At 40.0% G+C, this 18,230-nt stretch overlaps 1 protein-coding gene across 4 annotated transcripts in view; it reads left to right on the forward strand.

Moving 5' to 3' along the window:
* Nucleotides 1–18,230, forward strand: part of NUBPL (NUBP iron-sulfur cluster assembly factor, mitochondrial) — a 65,746-nt gene that overhangs the window by 18,150 nt on the left and 29,366 nt on the right. For all 4 annotated transcript variants that reach the window (XR_010066909.1, XM_063290028.1, XM_063290026.1 and 1 more), the window contains exons 4-6: nt 8,707–8,797; nt 13,540–13,579; nt 13,670–13,760. Coding sequence is in view for 3 of the 4 variants with exons in the window: in XM_063290028.1 (XP_063146098.1) it covers nt 8,707–8,797; nt 13,540–13,579; nt 13,670–13,760 (222 nt within the window). In the remaining variant the exon portion in view is untranslated. The remainder of the gene's footprint in view (nt 1–8,706; nt 8,798–13,539; nt 13,580–13,669; nt 13,761–18,230) is intronic.

Consider the following 18,230-nt stretch of genomic DNA (forward strand, 5'->3'; position numbering starts at 1 on the left):
CATACATACATATATAGTGCATATATGGTGATGCTGAGGCCGGGTGTGTTGCAAAGCAGGTCCCGATGGTAGTTTGTTTTTACTATGTTGTAGCAGGTTAGTAGGTTGGAGAGTTGGATGAAGAGGTGGTGGAGTTTCTGTGGATTTGGGCTTTTCCCCCACTGGACCCAGTGGATGCTGCTTTTTATCAAGCCTGTGAGATTCATTTCCCTCATTAACCTGGGCTGTGGTTTGGGACAGAATTACATGTGGTTCTGGGGGCTCACCTCCTTGGTTGGGTGACTGCTGGCTGGAATGTTGGTTGGAGTGCTGCTTCCCTGGGACCGACAGTTGGAAAACTGGGCTGCTGGGTGTGTGGAGCAGCTGCAGCATGTGGATCAGCTATGGTGTGCTGAGCAGTGTTCAACCACACGACAATGGAGGAAAGTGTGCCGGCAATGACAGAGGAGGCTTTTAGCTGGCTGGCGTAGAAAGTGCGAGCTCCGGTGTAGTGACAACAGAGGCAACAAAGGCAATTTGGAAACTAAGATCAAGGGATTTTGTGGGGTAGGGAATGGGCTGCAGCAGATGCAAGGTTGGGATGAGATGTCATTTTCAGCTCTATCCTTGCAGCTGTGGCTCCCCTCCCCATTTACCCGTGCAGCTATTTTGCTTTCTCCGCAGGTTGGAGAATTGAGTGGAGGAACTGGCAAATCCACAGACTCCGTGGACAGATGGCCTGGGGTTGTGACCACCTGCCAGTCGAGTGAGAGTAGATTGGTGGGGGGAGGATGAAGGTATAGGGTGGAGTGGGCTGTTTCTCTGGAGGTGCTAAGTGCTAGTAGAAGCAGAAGCACCCTGGGTTGACGGCCCAGAAGGAAGCTGTAACGGAGGTGTATGTATGGTTTGGGGGGTGGGGGGTGGGCTACAGGCTTGGACATGGATCAACTTAGCCAGGGGAAAGGGGGAGGTCTTGGAGGATTGGGGGCAGGCTGTAACATCCCAGTAGTGATGGGTATGGGAAAATTTGGTAGGAGACAAAGCGCAGGCCACACGGGAAGGGGCTAGCGGTGTATTGTTCCTATGGAACATTCCAGCTCCTTGAGCTTACTCCCGGGCCCCAGTTGGCAGACTTCCAAGGCCCTGGGTTGTCGGCTGCTGCTACTGGATGTCAGGTCGGTTTGTAATAAGGCCACCCTCATCCATGATTTCATGGAGAAGGTTGACCTGGCTTGTATTAAAGAGACCTGGCTGGGAGAGGAGGGGGAGTTCCCCTTTCTGAGATGTGCCCAGCTTGGCACCAGCCAAGACCCCAGGGTAGGGATGGTGGGGTGGCGGTGGTCATCCAAGATACTTGGGAAGCATCCAGAGGCGCTGCTCCTCAGATTGTCAGGTGTGAGACCCTATTTCTTAGGTTGGGCTCTAAGAGGGATCAGTTGGGACTGTTGCTGTTGTACCAGCCTCCCTGCTGTGTAGCTACCTCCCTGCCTGAACTCCTTGACTCTGTAGCTGGGTTGGTGGTAGAGTTCTTCAGGGTTAGGGTCTTGGGGGATTTCAGCCTGCCTTCCTTGCGGGTGGGGTGGAGGTAGCTTGGGAGTTCATGGCCACCGTGACAGCCATGGGCCTGCCCCAAGTCAGCCAGGGCCTGACGCATAATAGTAGTAATTTGCCTGACCTGGTTTTTCTGTCGGAGCAGTGGCAGAGTGTTCTGAACTTGGGGAAGGTATTGGTTTCTCCCCTGTCATGGTCAGACCACTTCCTAGTGAGCCTTGAATTCTCTGGCACCATCCCCCTCCGCAGGGAGGCTGGGCCTATTAGATTGGCCAGCCCCAGGTGACTGATGGATCCAGTTGGGTTTCAGAGGGAGCTTGGGGTTGTTCTGGGAAGTCAGCTACACGGTCCGAGCGGAGCCTTGGTGGCTGCATGGAATGAGAGAGCAGCCACGGCTTTGGATCAGATTGTGCCTGAGCAGCCTCTCCATGCCCATGGCTCCCGTAGCTCCCCATGGTATACAGAAGAGCTGAGGAAGCTTAAGAGGGCTAAGAGGTGCCTAGAGTGCTGCTGGCGGAAGACAGGCAGTGAAGACGATCAAACCATGAGCTAGAGCCGCTATTAGAGCCTACCTCGTGGCAGTAAGGGTGGCAAAATGTTATTTCTCCACTCTTATTGCATCTGCAGCGGCCCTGTTTTGGGTGACCCGGACTCTCCTTGGAGGGAGTAATTTGGGGGTCTACCTTCAGAGCCGTTTTGAGGAATATGCTGAGCATCTGGCAGGTAAAGTCGCTCGCATCCGCTCTGCATTGAATTCCAACCTTGATGCAAGCCCAGTGGCAGCCACGGGGTCTGAGTCTTGCATGTTTATCTGGGAGGCGTTTGAGCCTGAGAAAGTGGACAGGGTTCTTGTAGCTGTTAGTTCAGCCACTTCTGTGTTGGATCCGTGCTCCACCTGGCTGGTCAAGGCTGCCCAGGAGAGGACATGTGATTGGGTCTGGGCGGTGGTTAATTCCTCTTTGGGGGAGGGGGTGGTCCCACTGGCTCTTAAGGAGGCAGTGGTGCATCCCCTCCTGAAGGGGCCATCACTGGACCCAACTAGTCTAGATAGTTTCCATCCGGTCTCCAACCTCCCCTTTTTAGGAAAGGTTGTTGAGAAAGTGGTCGCACATCAGCTTCAGAGGGCTCTGGATGAAGTGGATTATCTAGACCCCTTTCAGTCAGGATTCAGGCTGGGATATGGGACTGAGACAGCATTGATCGTACTCTTGAATGACCTCTGGTGGGAGTGGGTTGGGGGCAGTGTGACCATCCTTGCTTTTCTTGACCTCTCAGCGGCCTTTGATGCCATCATGGTATCCTTCTGGACCGGCTTCGGGAATCAGTGGGCAGCACTGTGTTGTGCTGGTTTTCCTCCTTCCTCTAGGGTCGGTTCCTATCGGTGTTGGTAGGAGGGGAGAGGTCCAGCCCATGGACCCTACTTTGTGGGGTGCCACAGTGCTTGGTTCTCTCTCCCCTCTTCTTTAACATCTACATGAGGCTGCTGGGTGAGGTGATCTGATGGTTTGGGGTAAGGTATCATCAGTATGCTGATGACACCCAGCTTTATATCTCCTCCCTGGGCTGTCTGAGTGATGCTGTGGATGTCACTCATGGATCTCATTGCCTGGAGGCTGTAGGAGCCTGGATGGGGTGCAGTGGGCTCCAGCTCAACCCAAGTAAGACTGAGTTGCTTTGGGTATTTGGGTTTTTCCATCTTTGGTCCTGGACAGGCACTGCCCCAGACAGACCTGGTGCGCAATTTGGGGGTCCTCTTGGACTCACGGCTCCTGCTGGAAGAGCAGGTGGCAGCTGTGGCTAAGAGGGCCTTTGTACACCTTCAGGTTGTGCGCCAGTTGTGCCCATTCCTGGACCAAGAGGCACTACTCACTGTCACTCATGCCCTTGTGATCTCCTGTTTGGACTATTGCAATGTGCTGTACACGGGGCTGCCCTTGAAGAGCATTCAGAAGCTTCAACTGGTACAGAATGCAGCTACCTGGGTTGTAAATAGTGTCAGCTACTCGGCACATGTAACACCTCTGCTTCCGGAGCTGCATTGGTTGCCAGTGTGTTTTCGGGTGCAATTCAAGGTGCTGCTTGTCACCTTTAAAGCCCTTCATGGCTTGGGACTGGGTTACCTTAGGGACCATCTTTTCCCAGTTGTTTCTACCCATCCAATCTGGTCCGGCACGATGGGCATGCTCCAGGTCCTGTCAGCCAAGGAATGTCAGCTGGCGGGGACTAGGAAAAGTGCCTTTTCTGCCGTGGTGCCTGCCCTCTGGAACATCCTCCCTCCTGAGATTAGGATGGCCCCAACCCTTTTGGCTTTTTGGAAGGCCTTTTTGGAAGGCCTTTGTGCCTGGGCCTGGGGCCCCAAGTGTATGAAGGGCCCCGTTTCATGGTTGTGCTAGCACCAATGGTTTTTAAGATCTCTTGGCTGTATTTATTTTTGTATTTAATTTTTTGTATTGTTTTTATTGTCTGATTGTTTTTATTACTGTTAGCCGCCCAGAGTCACTGGTCTGAGGGCAGCTATATAAATTGAATGAATGAATGAGTGAATAAATAAATAAATAAAGAATATTCAACCAGTGGAACAACCAGAGGACATATCCAATTATATGTGTTGATTTACTTTGAATTTACTGCATCCCCAACATAAATAAGTGGATAACTAATTCTTTTTGAACATTTGATGTTCAGCATTTACTGCTGCTTCTCCCCTATTTGTGCCACTGGCTTTCTTTCCACCTCTTCTTTGTGTCTCCTAAACCCTTTCTTCTGTCCAAGCAGGAAACCTAATGTAATAATATTAATATTTACTTTAATTATTGTTATTCAGTTAGCCAGGTTTTTAAAGTAGCTCTGTTTTATTTGTGATGCAGTTCCTAGTGTGCTATTCAAACGCTGATAACAATCCTTTGCCCAATGAAAGTTGTACACCTGTCTTAAGGATTTAAAGAATATAGCAAAATGATATTTTTCTAAAGGTTATTGTTAGTTCCAAGCTCGCATTCAAGATTTGTCCAAAGCTTGATTCAGTTTGTTCTTTATTTCCAGATCAATTCTAGAATCTCTTTTTTTTTTGGCTATTAAAATGTTAGAACCTATAAACTGAAGAAAGAGTGCTCGCTAGGTTTAAGCACAAGGTAGGCAGTTCTGCAAATATTTATCTTTCAAGCAATAATTAGGGGATAATGCATTAGGGTGATGACTTGAAGGGGTTTGATTAGCAGAAAATACAGATAAAAGGAATGAGTCATGAATCGTCATAATCAGGTAATTTATGTGTTTTGTCTGAGAATAAAGGAGTTTGAAAATAGTATTGAAGTCTTTGAAATCAGGCACGAAAACGTGGCTTCTCAGTCTTAAATTATGGCTTTCGTATAGGAGACATGAAACAGCATAATCTGTCAGAGTAACTCCAGTGGGATGTTAAATAGCTTTATGCATAATAAAGAAGCATATTTTAAAAAATAATGTTAAAGGAGATATTTGCTTTGATCTTCATGGTTAAGTAAATGGTACTGTCTTTCAATGACTTTTACATCAAAAAATTCAGGAAAAACATATTGATTGATTGTGCAGTTATGAAATTGAGATATACCTCTTAACAGTCAGTGATCAAGAGCATCTTCATGTTTTTACTCATCACATGCTTTCTCATCACTTGGGGCACTGCTTCAGATCATTTGGCCTCATGAACATAGATGTCATGTTCACTGTTTCAATGTAGTTTATGCATCGTAACGTTTCACATGCCATGGCGCTGACGCGTGTTTCTGTTTGGGAGGAAGCTGCTGTGAAACCTTGTACCAAGCTCTGTATCTGAAATCATTACAATGGAATGTGTTTGGGTTATGTTTTCTGTTCAAGGCCTTTTCCTGCAGACCATCAGAAACCGTTAGGAGCACCTGGGATTGTGAACTTGAGAAGGTTCTATGTGGGGGGGGGGGATTTCATTTGCACCGAGGGTTTTTAGTTTGAATTTGGCGTGCTTTCATCATTCTCAGCTTTCTTTGTGATCCTGCTTATTGTTCTTTAATAAATCAGATATTCTTGAATCTTGCCTGTGAGTCTGATACTGTTTTAGAATAGGCAATCATTACAATAGACATGTGGTTGTAAGGTCTAGAGGTATTTTGGTGAAATGCTCTGCTGACTGAGATTTGATAAGCAGCAGTATTTGCTGGGTTTGCACATTGTGTTAAGCCAACAAGAATGTATCTGTTTAGTTGAATCAATCACAATAGCAACATATTTAGCCTTAAAACTTGTTTAGAAATCACAGTTCCTGGTCCTTAGAAAATGATAAGCCACTGTATTGTTCTAGGTGGGATGTAAAATAAATTTTGTGTGTATTTGGAGTTGTAAGATTGGCACTATTTTAGTTTGTATCATTCTTCCTTTGAGTATTTTATGGTTATTTTAAATATTGCTTACATTATCACCTACCTTGTTTGCTTTCAGAGGTATAGACAGAGTAACATTTTAAAGTAAATCAATGTTCTTTTGCTGTTAGAACAATGTGATAGATTTGGCATTGGCCAAGAAAACAGGTTTTTCTATTCCACAGTGATGTTGAGCAGACAAGATCTGCCGGCTTTTAATGCTTTAACCCCCCCCCCCAAATGTTTAATCCAAATGAGCAGACACTTCCCTTTACTGTAATATGACTGTTTATGGCTAGGAATAGCCCTGTTATACAGGCCTCAGGTGATTTGGGCAAGGCGTGATCACATGTGGACTTCTTGTGAGACTTTGAATCCCTCCAAAGCCTCATGGGAAAACCACATGCAATTTGGACACAACCGTGAGTGGCCTTGGGAAGAAGGCCTGGTGCAGCCAGTAGCTGCCTTGCGAAGGGCCAGGCCAGGTGTGCCTTGTCACCAGCAGAAGGAAGAAGTCAGCAAAGGTCAGCTGGGGACAGCAGGGCCAGCGGAGCCCAGGGCCAGCAGAGGTGGTGGAGTGCAGGGTGGCCAAAAGGGCAGAGATTGGGGAGAGACAGGCGAGTGGGGGGAGTTCAAGAGGAGGCAGTCACTTACCTTACCAAGGCTTGGGGCTGGGAGGGACCAAGCTGGGTACGGCTTGGCTCAGGGTGGGTCCTCACCTAACAACCAGTGGCATTCAGTTAACGACAACAGAAACTGCTGGGATTGCTGTCACTAAGTGATGCGGTCATGTGATGTTACACTTTATAATGGCATCGTTTAGCAATGGAAATTCCAGTCCCAATTACCATTGTAATTCGAGGACTACCTGTATGCTGATTTCTTGACAATATCTTGAATTACATTTACACTATCTGAAAAGCATATACAACTGATTTAAATTTGGTGTTGTGGGATAAGCCAGCAAAAGAAAAAGCAAATTCACAAAATGGGCCAGATCAGGCTGGGAGGTGCAAAGAAAAAAATCCTGGCAATTCCCCCAATGCATTCATATAGGACAGGCAGATTGGCAGTCGCTCAGAATGTTGCCTCTGTTCTATCCCTTCTTCCCTGCAAGTCATGTGACCCAGGTGGAGCACTTGCTGCCTATCTCTTGAATTCCAGCATGCAGATACAAATAAATTCAGACTCAACACAAGGAGGGAGCAGAGCACACATGCACAGATGCAACACATTACACAGAAAATACAGACACCTCCTATGACCACTACTAGTAAAGGGTTTGGAAGGAAATGTAGAAATCATGCTCTACATGTCTTTCCTATATTGTTATCTTTTGTGTAAATACTTGTTTATGAATGTATTTTATCCCAGCACAATGGTTTTTAAACTGGGGGTAATTACCCAAGGGGGTAACTAGCCTATCCTGGGCTAATGGAGCAATTTGTAATTGCTTGTTTATAAGTCAGGATTCACTTTGGGACTGCCACTGCCAAGATGGTTAGGTTGTTTTGGGTGCAGGGATTGGGTTAATGACATTATCCGAGACTGGGAAAAGGGGTAATTGGGTCAAACCGTTTAAGAACCATTGTCTTAGCTGATGAATTTTATATACTTATTTAAAGTTATTTATTTTTTCAAAGACAGAGTAAAGCATAGAAAAATAGGTCTCATTTACTAAAGTGAGCTAGCCTTACACAGACATCCCTGTAAAATTATACAATTAATCATCTTTAAGTTGAGATTCCTGGCAGAAAGAAATAACTAGTTTTTCAGACCGTTATAATTGCTGAATGATGCCCTCCTAGTAGCTTTTTTTTTTGCAACCATGAAAGCTTGCTTTAGCCACTTTCATTATCCTCCTGTTAGTTTCCAAACCACTGGTATATAATTCAAAAGAACAAAAGAATCTACAAAAACCAATGAATTTTCCAGAACAAGATTGATATATGAGATATTTTATGTTCAGAAGAAATACATTATAGCATACAACTACATAATGTAAACTGATGTTGCATTTAAGTACTTCACTAATAATTATCTGAATTGAGCACTTTATTCCTGAAAATAGTCTACTGCACGTGCCCAGTAGATGTGAAATAGCAATTCATTGAATTTATTAGAATTTTAAATCTATTGAAATATGATATACTTCAGATGTCCGTGGTCTTCCACTGACATTTGTGTCAGTATATTTTGAGCTGAGACCTGGGTAACAAAATTAAAGCATGCAAAATCTGCCATATTAGTCTGGGAAATGCAGATCACAGTGGAGCACTTTGAAAAACAGACAGAATGACATTCTTGAGCATCCATACCACAAAAAATCTATAGGACCTCAAAGGGCTACAGCATTCTTTGTATGCTGCAAAATATACAGTAAATATGGCAAATGCCCTGCAAAATATTTAATGATAAATAAAAGCAAATCATTCTATTTGCTATTTATATCTTCTTTCTTAAAAGAGTCTTCTCAGTTGCTTTTATCTTACTGCTGAAACTTAACATTTTTTACTCACCCAAATCCGACTCTAATTCTGTCTTTTTGAACATAATTAGTGGTTGTGGATGAGAATGTACTTCCTATGTATCCTTTGTTTGTCCAAATTAATTCTGCAGTGGATGCTGACTAAGCATGAATCACCTTACTTGTGTTGAGCTAGTGGAATTTTGGTGAATTTTCAGATGCCATGCTTTAATAAGTAACTGTAGAGAAATGATAATTAAAATGTTACAATCGTTAACGTGCATAGTTTTTCCTGTTTGAAGAATATGTATAATGATATGCATTTTCCTTCCACAGACAAAAGCAGTTGGGTTGCTTGATGCAGATGTATATGGGCCGTCTATACCAAAAATGATGAATCTGAAAGGAAATCCAGAAGTGACATCAAGTAAGTCTGAATTGAAACCACTGAATTGGAATACAGTATTTTAAAGAAAATAGTGAGATGTAGCAATGGTTTGGAGCAGTAGAAGTAACAGAAAATATGTCATCATATCCATTTGAATTTAAATGGTAATTGGATGGAGGAAAGAGTATGTATGTATATGAAGGAACATTGTTCTCCATGAATATGTGCACATGTTCCTTGGTGCAGAAAAAGGATTTTGAAACCACCCATCCTTTAGAATGAAACATGTGCTCCAATGGAATCGTACCTTCATATCATACTTACCTTTGATGTTCTCCTTCAGATGCCACTTTGAAAGTAAGGTGGCAGCTGGGAAAGGGGTTAGTGGGGGGGGGCAGGCTTCTTAGTGCCAGTTCCCTGTTGGCTGAATTTCCTCCCTTGGGAGGTTTCTGTGGCATTAGTACTGTTCTTTGTCAAGCAAAAATATATAATTTTAATTATACCAAGCTTTTAAATGTTTTTCAGAAAGTTTTCTATCTCTGACCTTTTTGCTATCTATCTATCTATCTATCTATCTATCTATCTATCTATCTATCTATCTATCTATCTATCTATCTATCTAAACTGCTCTGGAAGACTATACTTAAGGGAGCTTATATATTTTAAATTGAAAATAAATAATTGAAGTTATAAGGTAGCCTCTTGTTTGTCATGAGAATCAGCTTCTGATCTTACTAGGATCTCAGTCTAAGTTCCTGGAGCACATACACAGTTTTCCTGAAGCTGTTTATGGTTCTCAAATAGGTGAGAGTGAGGTGCTCCATACAACCACACAGAGAAGTTCTTATTCACATGAAGAGCAGAAGGAAAGATCAAGTTTCTTTTGTAGATTGCTGAAAGAATGCCAGAAGGAAAGTCATGCAGAAAACAGAGGGACCAAGCCCTGGTGTAGAATCCTATCTGGTTGTTAAAACCAAGAGCAGTGAGACAGGATAGCCTGGCACAAGTTATTTCAGCATGGTGAAGTAGACGAGACAGCCTGTTCTAAGATATGCCTGTGTACTTTGCACTGTGGAGAGAAGTTCCATACAGAAAGAAAACAAATAATTGCTTATTTATTTTCCTTTGAAATATTTACAAGGTAATGCCTTCAAGGTAGTTCAAATTTCTGTACTTCTGATGCTAAGCAGGTAGAGACTCCTCAGCAAACCAGATCTGTTTGATAGATACTTAAAGAATAACAACAACAACAAAATAGCAGAACTAAAACAAAACTAACAATTGTGGGAAATGGGGGGGCTGAAGTTAGCACTTGCAGTGCTCTCCTACTTTTGCCATCACAGAGATTTTGCTAACACTGCAAGCATTTATCTTCTGGCTTTGCAAAAAAAAAAAAAAAGTTGGACTAACATTTTCAATATATTTTTTACACAAGGGTAGCTTGTTTTAATTTACCGACAGAGAATAGTACAGGCCCTCAATGGAACTGTCCCTGGCTCCCACCAATACTGAATAGCTTTTTAAAAAATTGAAATGCTATACTGTCTATTAGAACACTCTTTACAATAATCTTTCCGGGATTTTTTAAAATAGTGATATTAATGCAGCTTACGAGATAAAAATGTGTGGCCTGCAGAATGTATAATGTTGCTTTATTTGCAGGCACAACGAAGCCTGAAATTGTAGCAGCTGATGCTCCAAGATTTCTGGGGTTCCATGAGGTAGATTGTATATCCACCTTCAAATTTAAGACACTTCATATATTGGTGGGTAGCTGTTTAGCTTGTGAGTTTAAGGGGATCTAGGAAAAATGTGAACCCTTACTAACCACCAAGGGTTTTTCTAATGAGACTCTGAAGTAAGTTTCCCTTTACTTTAATAGGATGAGCAATTAGTTATTTATTAGACTTTTATCCTGCCTTTCATTCAGGATCTCCAGGCATGGAATTTTTTCCCAGCAATAACCCTGGGAGGTAGAGTGAGAGAGTGGCTAGCCCAAAATCAGCCAGTGGACTCCTATGGCTGAGGGTGGAGTAGGACATGTGTCTCCCTGCTCCAAGCCCAAAACTGCACAACATTGGCTCTCACAGAACATAAACACACATTACTCTTCAAAGATGATTTTATGTCCCTATGAATATGCAAGACTCAAGCTGCATTTGCTTTCCAATTGGGAATTTGACTGCTACAGACTCAGCACATTTCTAAACAGAGGAGTAGTCTAACCCTGCCAAGAGAAGTACTGGAAGAAAAGAACAATCCTAGATAAACAGGAAGAATTGAAACATTTGGAAGCTTTTATTTGCTGAGATTTGAAAAAATCCTAATTGTTTGAAAATGGAAGGGAGAGACTCTATTTTATCCTTCCGTAGAAACTGAATTTGCTTATTGAGTATAAAAATTAGTAATACTTAGTCATACTCTACAGTTTTATGCCTGCAATATGTTACTGTAATTCACATCTCATAAAGTCTGTGCAGCTGTCACGTAGTAGGGATACAGAGGAAAAACGACAGTACTCCGTTGTGAATGGCATTATTGCGTTACCCTTTTCTTTGCTGTGATAATCTTCTGTGCTCAGTCTGCTGCAGTGTTATTTTAAAATTTCTGTATGGAAAACTAACTACTGAGTAGCTGCATTGAAATATAATTTGGGAATATGGTTATTAATATTGATAATCGTAAACCAGCGGGAACTTCAGCAGTCTCTTAAAAATCAAATGCTCATTTTAGGCATTGAAAATTGTTATTGCAATTTTCTGTATAGCTTATCTCAAACACAAAAGCTGCAATCCAGGATGGAACTATAGCAAACAACTAGCTGTGTATTCAAGATACTTTCTTGGATTTATGCTATAGAATTCCTGAGAAAGAAGTAACTTTTATTCAGTTGTGGGTTGTCTCTTCAGCAGTGGAATCACAGTTGAAATCATTTCAAGCAAAGCACTAGCTGTGTATCACTATTCTCTCCTTTCTCTTCTTTTCTCTTGCCTTCTTGGCTTTTCAGGCTTTCTTTGCAATAGGACTTGAGTAACGTTTATGCAGGATGGAATTTAGCCATTTCTGTGGCATCCAATTTAATATTTCTTTTATGCTGTAGTTACTAATTTGCTGTCCTTATACATAATAGCCTTAAATGAAAGGCTATACACTTTTCTAGTCTTGCCATTGCCCAGGTGGGAATACAAAAAGACTATTATCACCTTGAATTATACTCATTTCCCTAAACGTTTCCCTAAACATTTAATAGGTGTTTGACAACACCTGCTAGGAAAGGTTGCAGATGCTAAAGGCAGTGAAACACCATTAAAATACATCTTCAGGAGTTTTGACTGATAACTTCCATGCATACAAAATGATAGTCATAGAAAATTACAACCTGTACAGGTAGGTCTCCATTAGTGCTGATAATGAATCCCACAAAATGGTCTGCATGTTTCGAATTCACCCTATTCGAAGTAGTATTTCTATGGAAAATAGGGTAATTGGTTCCAGCTCAGTGGAAATAGGCAATAAAAATATTTAAACATAAATTTGTATATGGTTATTAATGAAATATAACAGTAAAAAGATTAAAAGAATATACTTACAACTTAAATTTAGTTAGAGAGTACAGACCAAGCTAAATCCAAAAACACTAGGGAATTCCTGGAAGCTTGGCATTCAGACAAATCAACCATCAACAGACACATAAAGATAAACCATATTTACATACCATTCAAAAGAGACAATAAAAAAGCTAAGAAGGAAGCAAAAAGACCAGAAGACATCCTCTCCAGCAGCCAACACCCAGATAAGCAGGGATTAACACCAGACAAACAATCAAGCAGAAAACAATACCCTAATCAAGCAACTACCAAGGAGGAAACCACACCCCCACCAAAACTGGCAGGGCAAGCTACTGTATGTAAACAGGGAGCAAATCCCACACTCAACAGCACTGATGTTGTTACCTAGTCGGGTAATGAAATAGCTGTAAGCAAACAACCAAGCTCAGAGAGCACCAAGGACTCCCCAGTAAAAGAGTAGTTATAGAAAACAAAATAAAAAAAACACTTTAAATATCATTTCTAAAAATAAGCTTACACTGACAAAAACATCTTTATTGTCTTTATTGTCTTTCAAAATATTTGAAAGTGTTTTTATTGCTTTCTAATGGATTATAGCCTGCCATGAGATCTTCAAGATAGACCTCATAAATATTTAAAATAAATCAAGTGAACAAAGGACAAACTGGAGAATAAACTCATATCCAAACCATACGTGCTCTTTTATTCTGCTGTGGTTTTGCACACACAATGATTAGTGTCTAAAACCCCAATGGCAACTGCCCATGTGCTAGCCTCAACTGTGTGCACACTATCCTCACATTAACTGAATTTGGGCGTGCATTAAACATGACCTGGTATCAATTTATAATTTGCACTAAATCGAATATTGCACTATTCGAACTTGCATTAGTTGTGACCTGCCTATATAAGGAATTTCTTACCAAAGTTGTAGGATACTGCTGGTTTTGTACAATTCCTACAATTATCCTACAATTCCTACTCCTCATACAATTAATTTATTTCCCCTAGTTGAAGCAGGAAGTTCAGTGATCATGGATAAAAGATTAGAAATCTATATCTACCAGAAATCAAGCTCAACAAAATTCGACATTTTTGTTTTTTAGATTAGGTGTGATCTGTTCAAGGAGCCCCTGGTTTACAACTATTTACATTGAGGGGACTTGAATAAATTTTCCAGAAATTTATTCTTAAAAATAATTTCTGTTCTAGAAAACCTAATGAGACCTCTTGTGAACTATGGAATTGCATGGTAAGCCCTTTGTATCTTTGTATCTATTTACTTTTTATATTTTACTGTTTGTATCATGTCTGAATGTTGGAAAAATGCCTTTGATTCTAGTATGTCTATGGGTTTCTTGGTGGAAGAGACTGCACCAATTGTCTGGAGAGGACTCATGGTAATGTCAGCTATAGAGAAATTACTGAGACAGGTAAAAAGTTGTTTAAGTTCTTGCTTTCATTAGTGATTATAACAATATAGTAAAACAGTTTCTAGTAATACTTATATCAAATACAATATCAATATTTAAATAAAATACGGAAGTATTGAAAACATAATAGCAAAACATTTTGTTGTGTCAGTAAATATACCATCCAATATTTAAAATTAAACATAATTACTCTGCCCTCAAACTTTCTGCCGATCTTGACTTCAGCTGGAATGAATATAGCAGCGTTTAGATATTGATCTGCAACAGAGAAATTCCATAGCTTCAAGGAAAGGCAAGGAAAGGCATATGTTTTGACTGCAGAAGTTTTTTTTTTTACTAAATCTCTGAGATCTCCTGATAGCTCTAGGAAACATTTCTGCCTGAAGCCCCAGAGAGTTTCTGGCAGTCATTATAAGCCAGCCTTCCTTAACTTGACACCTTTCAAATGTATTGGATCTATAGCAACCAACATTTGCCGTATCTGTATTCCTGCCTCCTAACAGAAGTCTGATATTTTTCTGAACTGCAAACCAAAAGTTTTACTTCATTCCAAAATCTTAAACATAAGATTTCAGTATATTGTTAAAGACAAATCTTTTGTGACAACTACTCGGGGCAGTAGGAAAAAAAACATTTCCTAGTATTGGGCACACAGAACAGAATCCAATATTGCACCAGCAGAAGCCTGATGGCATGGTGAGATTTTCCATTCCTCTCCTTTGACCCCACTCTGGAGTCCTCCCTTTCTGTTGCAGAGCCACATTAAATGCAACCTGCTATCAATTTTTAAATCACACTAAATCAGATATTGCACTATTCAGACTTGCACTAATCGCTGCCTACCTGTATAGATTTCAACTCCCCAATAATCCTAACCCTCTGCAATAGTCATGCTGGCTGGGTAATTCTGGAGGGCACCAAGGTGGGAAAAGGTTTCACTGATGGAAGAATTTCCATCAGTGGAAGTGGAACATTTGATTCCATTCAGAAATGTTCTTTGTATACTTGCCAGGGTAGGGAAGACCTGATGGCACATGGCATTATTCTGAAGTTAGAATCAAAACATAGAATGGAAGGGAGCTAATGTTGGTACTTTTCTAAGGAGACCAAGGATTAATAGATTATGGGGAAGAGACGTGGGACATTGCAGAAACTGCAATATGACTTTAGTCAATGGAATTCCCAATTGGGAAGCAGATGGCAGTTTCCTCTCATGCATTTTGATAATGGTATATACTGAGTTGGTTGTTACCTAGCAACTAAAGAAATAGTTTTACTGTACCACGTCTAGAAGCAAAAAGAAATATAGTCCCTTGACATAAGGGCCATTAATGATTTTCCCATGGTGACTGCAGAAAGCTTTAATGAGGACTGTCCCTTTAATCAGGCTTTTTTTCTCTTCTGTGTATAAACTAGGAATTTTTAATCCTGTCTCAGGGTAATCTGGGTTACCTTCTCAGTTGCCTGAAGATCCAGGAAAGAAAATCTGTTGTAGCATTAGATTTTATTACCAGACAATTGATATAATTCATTACCCTGCCTTTAAAGAGTTATAAGAGTAGCAGTAGCTTGTTACCTGTGGTTTGTTTATTAATTTTCTGATCAGAGTATTTTGAGGTGGAGTTCTTCAGGTATCCTATGCATTAATTTAAATAAATCATTTTGTTTCAGTGTAATGTTCTTAAATCTCTCCCTACCTTTTGTCACCAATCAAATTAGGACTATTGTCATTAGTTTTTTCTATACATAAACATTTTTGTAGATGTTAATCTCCTAGATATCTTTATCTTACCTAGCTATCCATCTATCAGTTCTGGAAGAAATGGCTCCTTCTCTTTTTCTGCTGGCAAATAAACCACTTAAATTACTTCCTTAATCTTGGTTCATGATATAGTACATTGAGTTACAATGGGGTCCAAGACATTGAGACAGGCATATGAAAAATAAAGATGTCAAGAAAATTTAAGTCAGTCAGATGTAATATTCTTAATGTATTTTATTGCAGCCAAGAGTAAAAGCAGCTTATAGTCTCCCACATACAATAAGACATCACTGTGCAATGTTCTTTAGTATCAGTTTTGAAATATAAACCTTTCTGTAATGGTGTGTCACAGAACATTATCAAGTATGGCAACTGGATAGGTAGTATAGATATTCTCAAGACATCAGAGGTAGAATTTAATTGTACTCTTATCAATACATTTGAAACAGCAGATAAGTATGTAGCGATCAATTAGACAGGTAGCAATATCTGCTCTTTTGTTGCCAAGTTGTTAGCATAACATTATTATATAAATCTTTGTCATAAACAGCTCATTTTTAATTGGATCTCGCTATTACATAAATAAAAGTAAATGTTAAAGTTTGAGCTGTACTTCTGATTTCACAAAACGTTTGTAATAGACATAGTGCAAGTAATTGCTATGCAGTGATATATTTCTGTTGCAATTTGTATACTGTTTAGCTTTTAGGATCTTTCCGTCTAGATAACAATCATCGCTCAGCACTAAGAAGCTTGTTTATTGCAACCAATAAGAAAGCTACCAGCATTAACATGTAGCACAATATTTATCATTCTGAAGAATGTAAAGTATAAATTCCCATGAAGGAATATGGACGATATATCTAACTTTTTTGAATATATCTTCCTTTTATCTATATATTTTCATATTCAAAATAAAAGTGAAGGAAGCTTCTATGTGAATAAGGGTTCCTTTCCATAAAAGACCTGAGGTTAATTCAGAAATAATGATAAATCATGATTTTGCTAAATGATGTTTCTTGCCATTTCCTACTGTGATTTTCTCCGTGTACATCCTTATTTGTTGTTATAGGTAAATTAGCAAACCATACCTCATCTAAATTAGAATTGCAAATAAAATTATTTTAGCAAAGAAACTCACAATTTTTGGTTTGGAGGGTAAACTTGAACTATAGGTTGCCAGCTTGGATTCACTTGCAAATAACTGCCCAGAGTCCCCCATTGGGGGAGAGGGGCAGTAATATAAATCAGATAGATAGATAGATAGATAGATAGATAGATAGATAGATAGATAGATAGATAGATAGATAGTCAAAACAGGCAAGAACTTGTTTAATTGTATGTATGATGAATGGATGTTATCCTTCTGATACTCCTTTAAAACTTACTCTGTGAATTCTTCAGTTTAGCTCTGTAATTTGTATTCATCTGTGTAATAAAAATTCAATAAGGCCCGATTCTCACATAATGCTAAGCCATATGAGTATTGCAAATCATTGTAAACCAAAAAAATAAACATTCTGGTTTTATGTGAACCAAGCTTACATGAATTTATTGTTTACTACTCTTTTCTCACCCTGGCTTATTTTAAAAAAAATCATACATTAAACAAATTAGAGTTTCCAAGTTCAAGTACATTCAAGAATCAATATGTATTGGGTATCCAAGGGTCTCACACCATTTTTAAAGGATGTGCAGTTCCATCCATTGACATAATCCAGTCTTAATATCATGGTCTCAAGGAGACAAGCTGCCCTTTAGATGGAGGGTGAATGATGCACTACTACTTCAAGAAGGAATATTACAGAAATGTAAAGAGGAAGTAAAATGCTTCTTCAAAATAAATATGACTCCAGGGATGGCAGAGACATCTTTATCGGAGACAAGTAAAGCTTACATGAGAGGAATTCTTACAAGACTTGTAGTGAAACAGAAAAAAAGAACATAAAAGACAAACATTACAAGTGGAAGAAAAAGTAAAGAAATTAGAACAGATCCACAAAACCAATCCAATAAGACATGTACTGAGACAGTTAAACAAAGTCAGAACTCTAAAAGAAGATAAAATATGTCAAACAAAGGCATTTTGAAAATGCAGATAAACCAGGACAACCTTTGGCCCACCTAATTAGTAAAGAGGAAGAGAAAAGGATAATAACAGCAGTAGAGAAAGGGAATGAACTGTTATGTACAAGATCAGAAAAATAGAAGAACTTGCTGAATTTTTCAAGGAACTATGTTCTAAGCATAAAATTGACAAGGAACATTGAAACATGTATTAATGATTCAGAACTTAAAGAATTTACAGAAGAACACAGACAAATATTAAGCAAATCCATTAAAATTCAAGAGAGCAAGGCAGCAGTAATTTTAGATGCAAAAAAGCCTTCTACAACTTGGAACAGACTTTTCTACTGGAGGTTCTAGACAAAATGAATCCCAGGGAAGAATTCCAAACTTGGGTGGAGAGCATATATCAATGTGAAACAGCAAAGATCACAGCAAAGGAAACACTCTCAGTATGTAAAAGCACCAGGCATGGGTGGCCACTTTCTCCTTTATGATTTGCAATCACTTGTTTGGAAGTCCTGGCAGACAAGATCTGAAAACATAAATAACTGGGATCAAAATTCAAGGAGAGGAATACAAGATGAAATGCTATGCATATGATATAGTACTAACAATTAAGCAACCATAATGCTCCATAT

The sequence above is a fragment of the Candoia aspera genome, chromosome 1 (assembly GCF_035149785.1).
Source record: "Candoia aspera isolate rCanAsp1 chromosome 1, rCanAsp1.hap2, whole genome shotgun sequence".
In the NCBI taxonomy this organism is placed as follows: Eukaryota; Metazoa; Chordata; class Lepidosauria; order Squamata; family Boidae; genus Candoia; species Candoia aspera.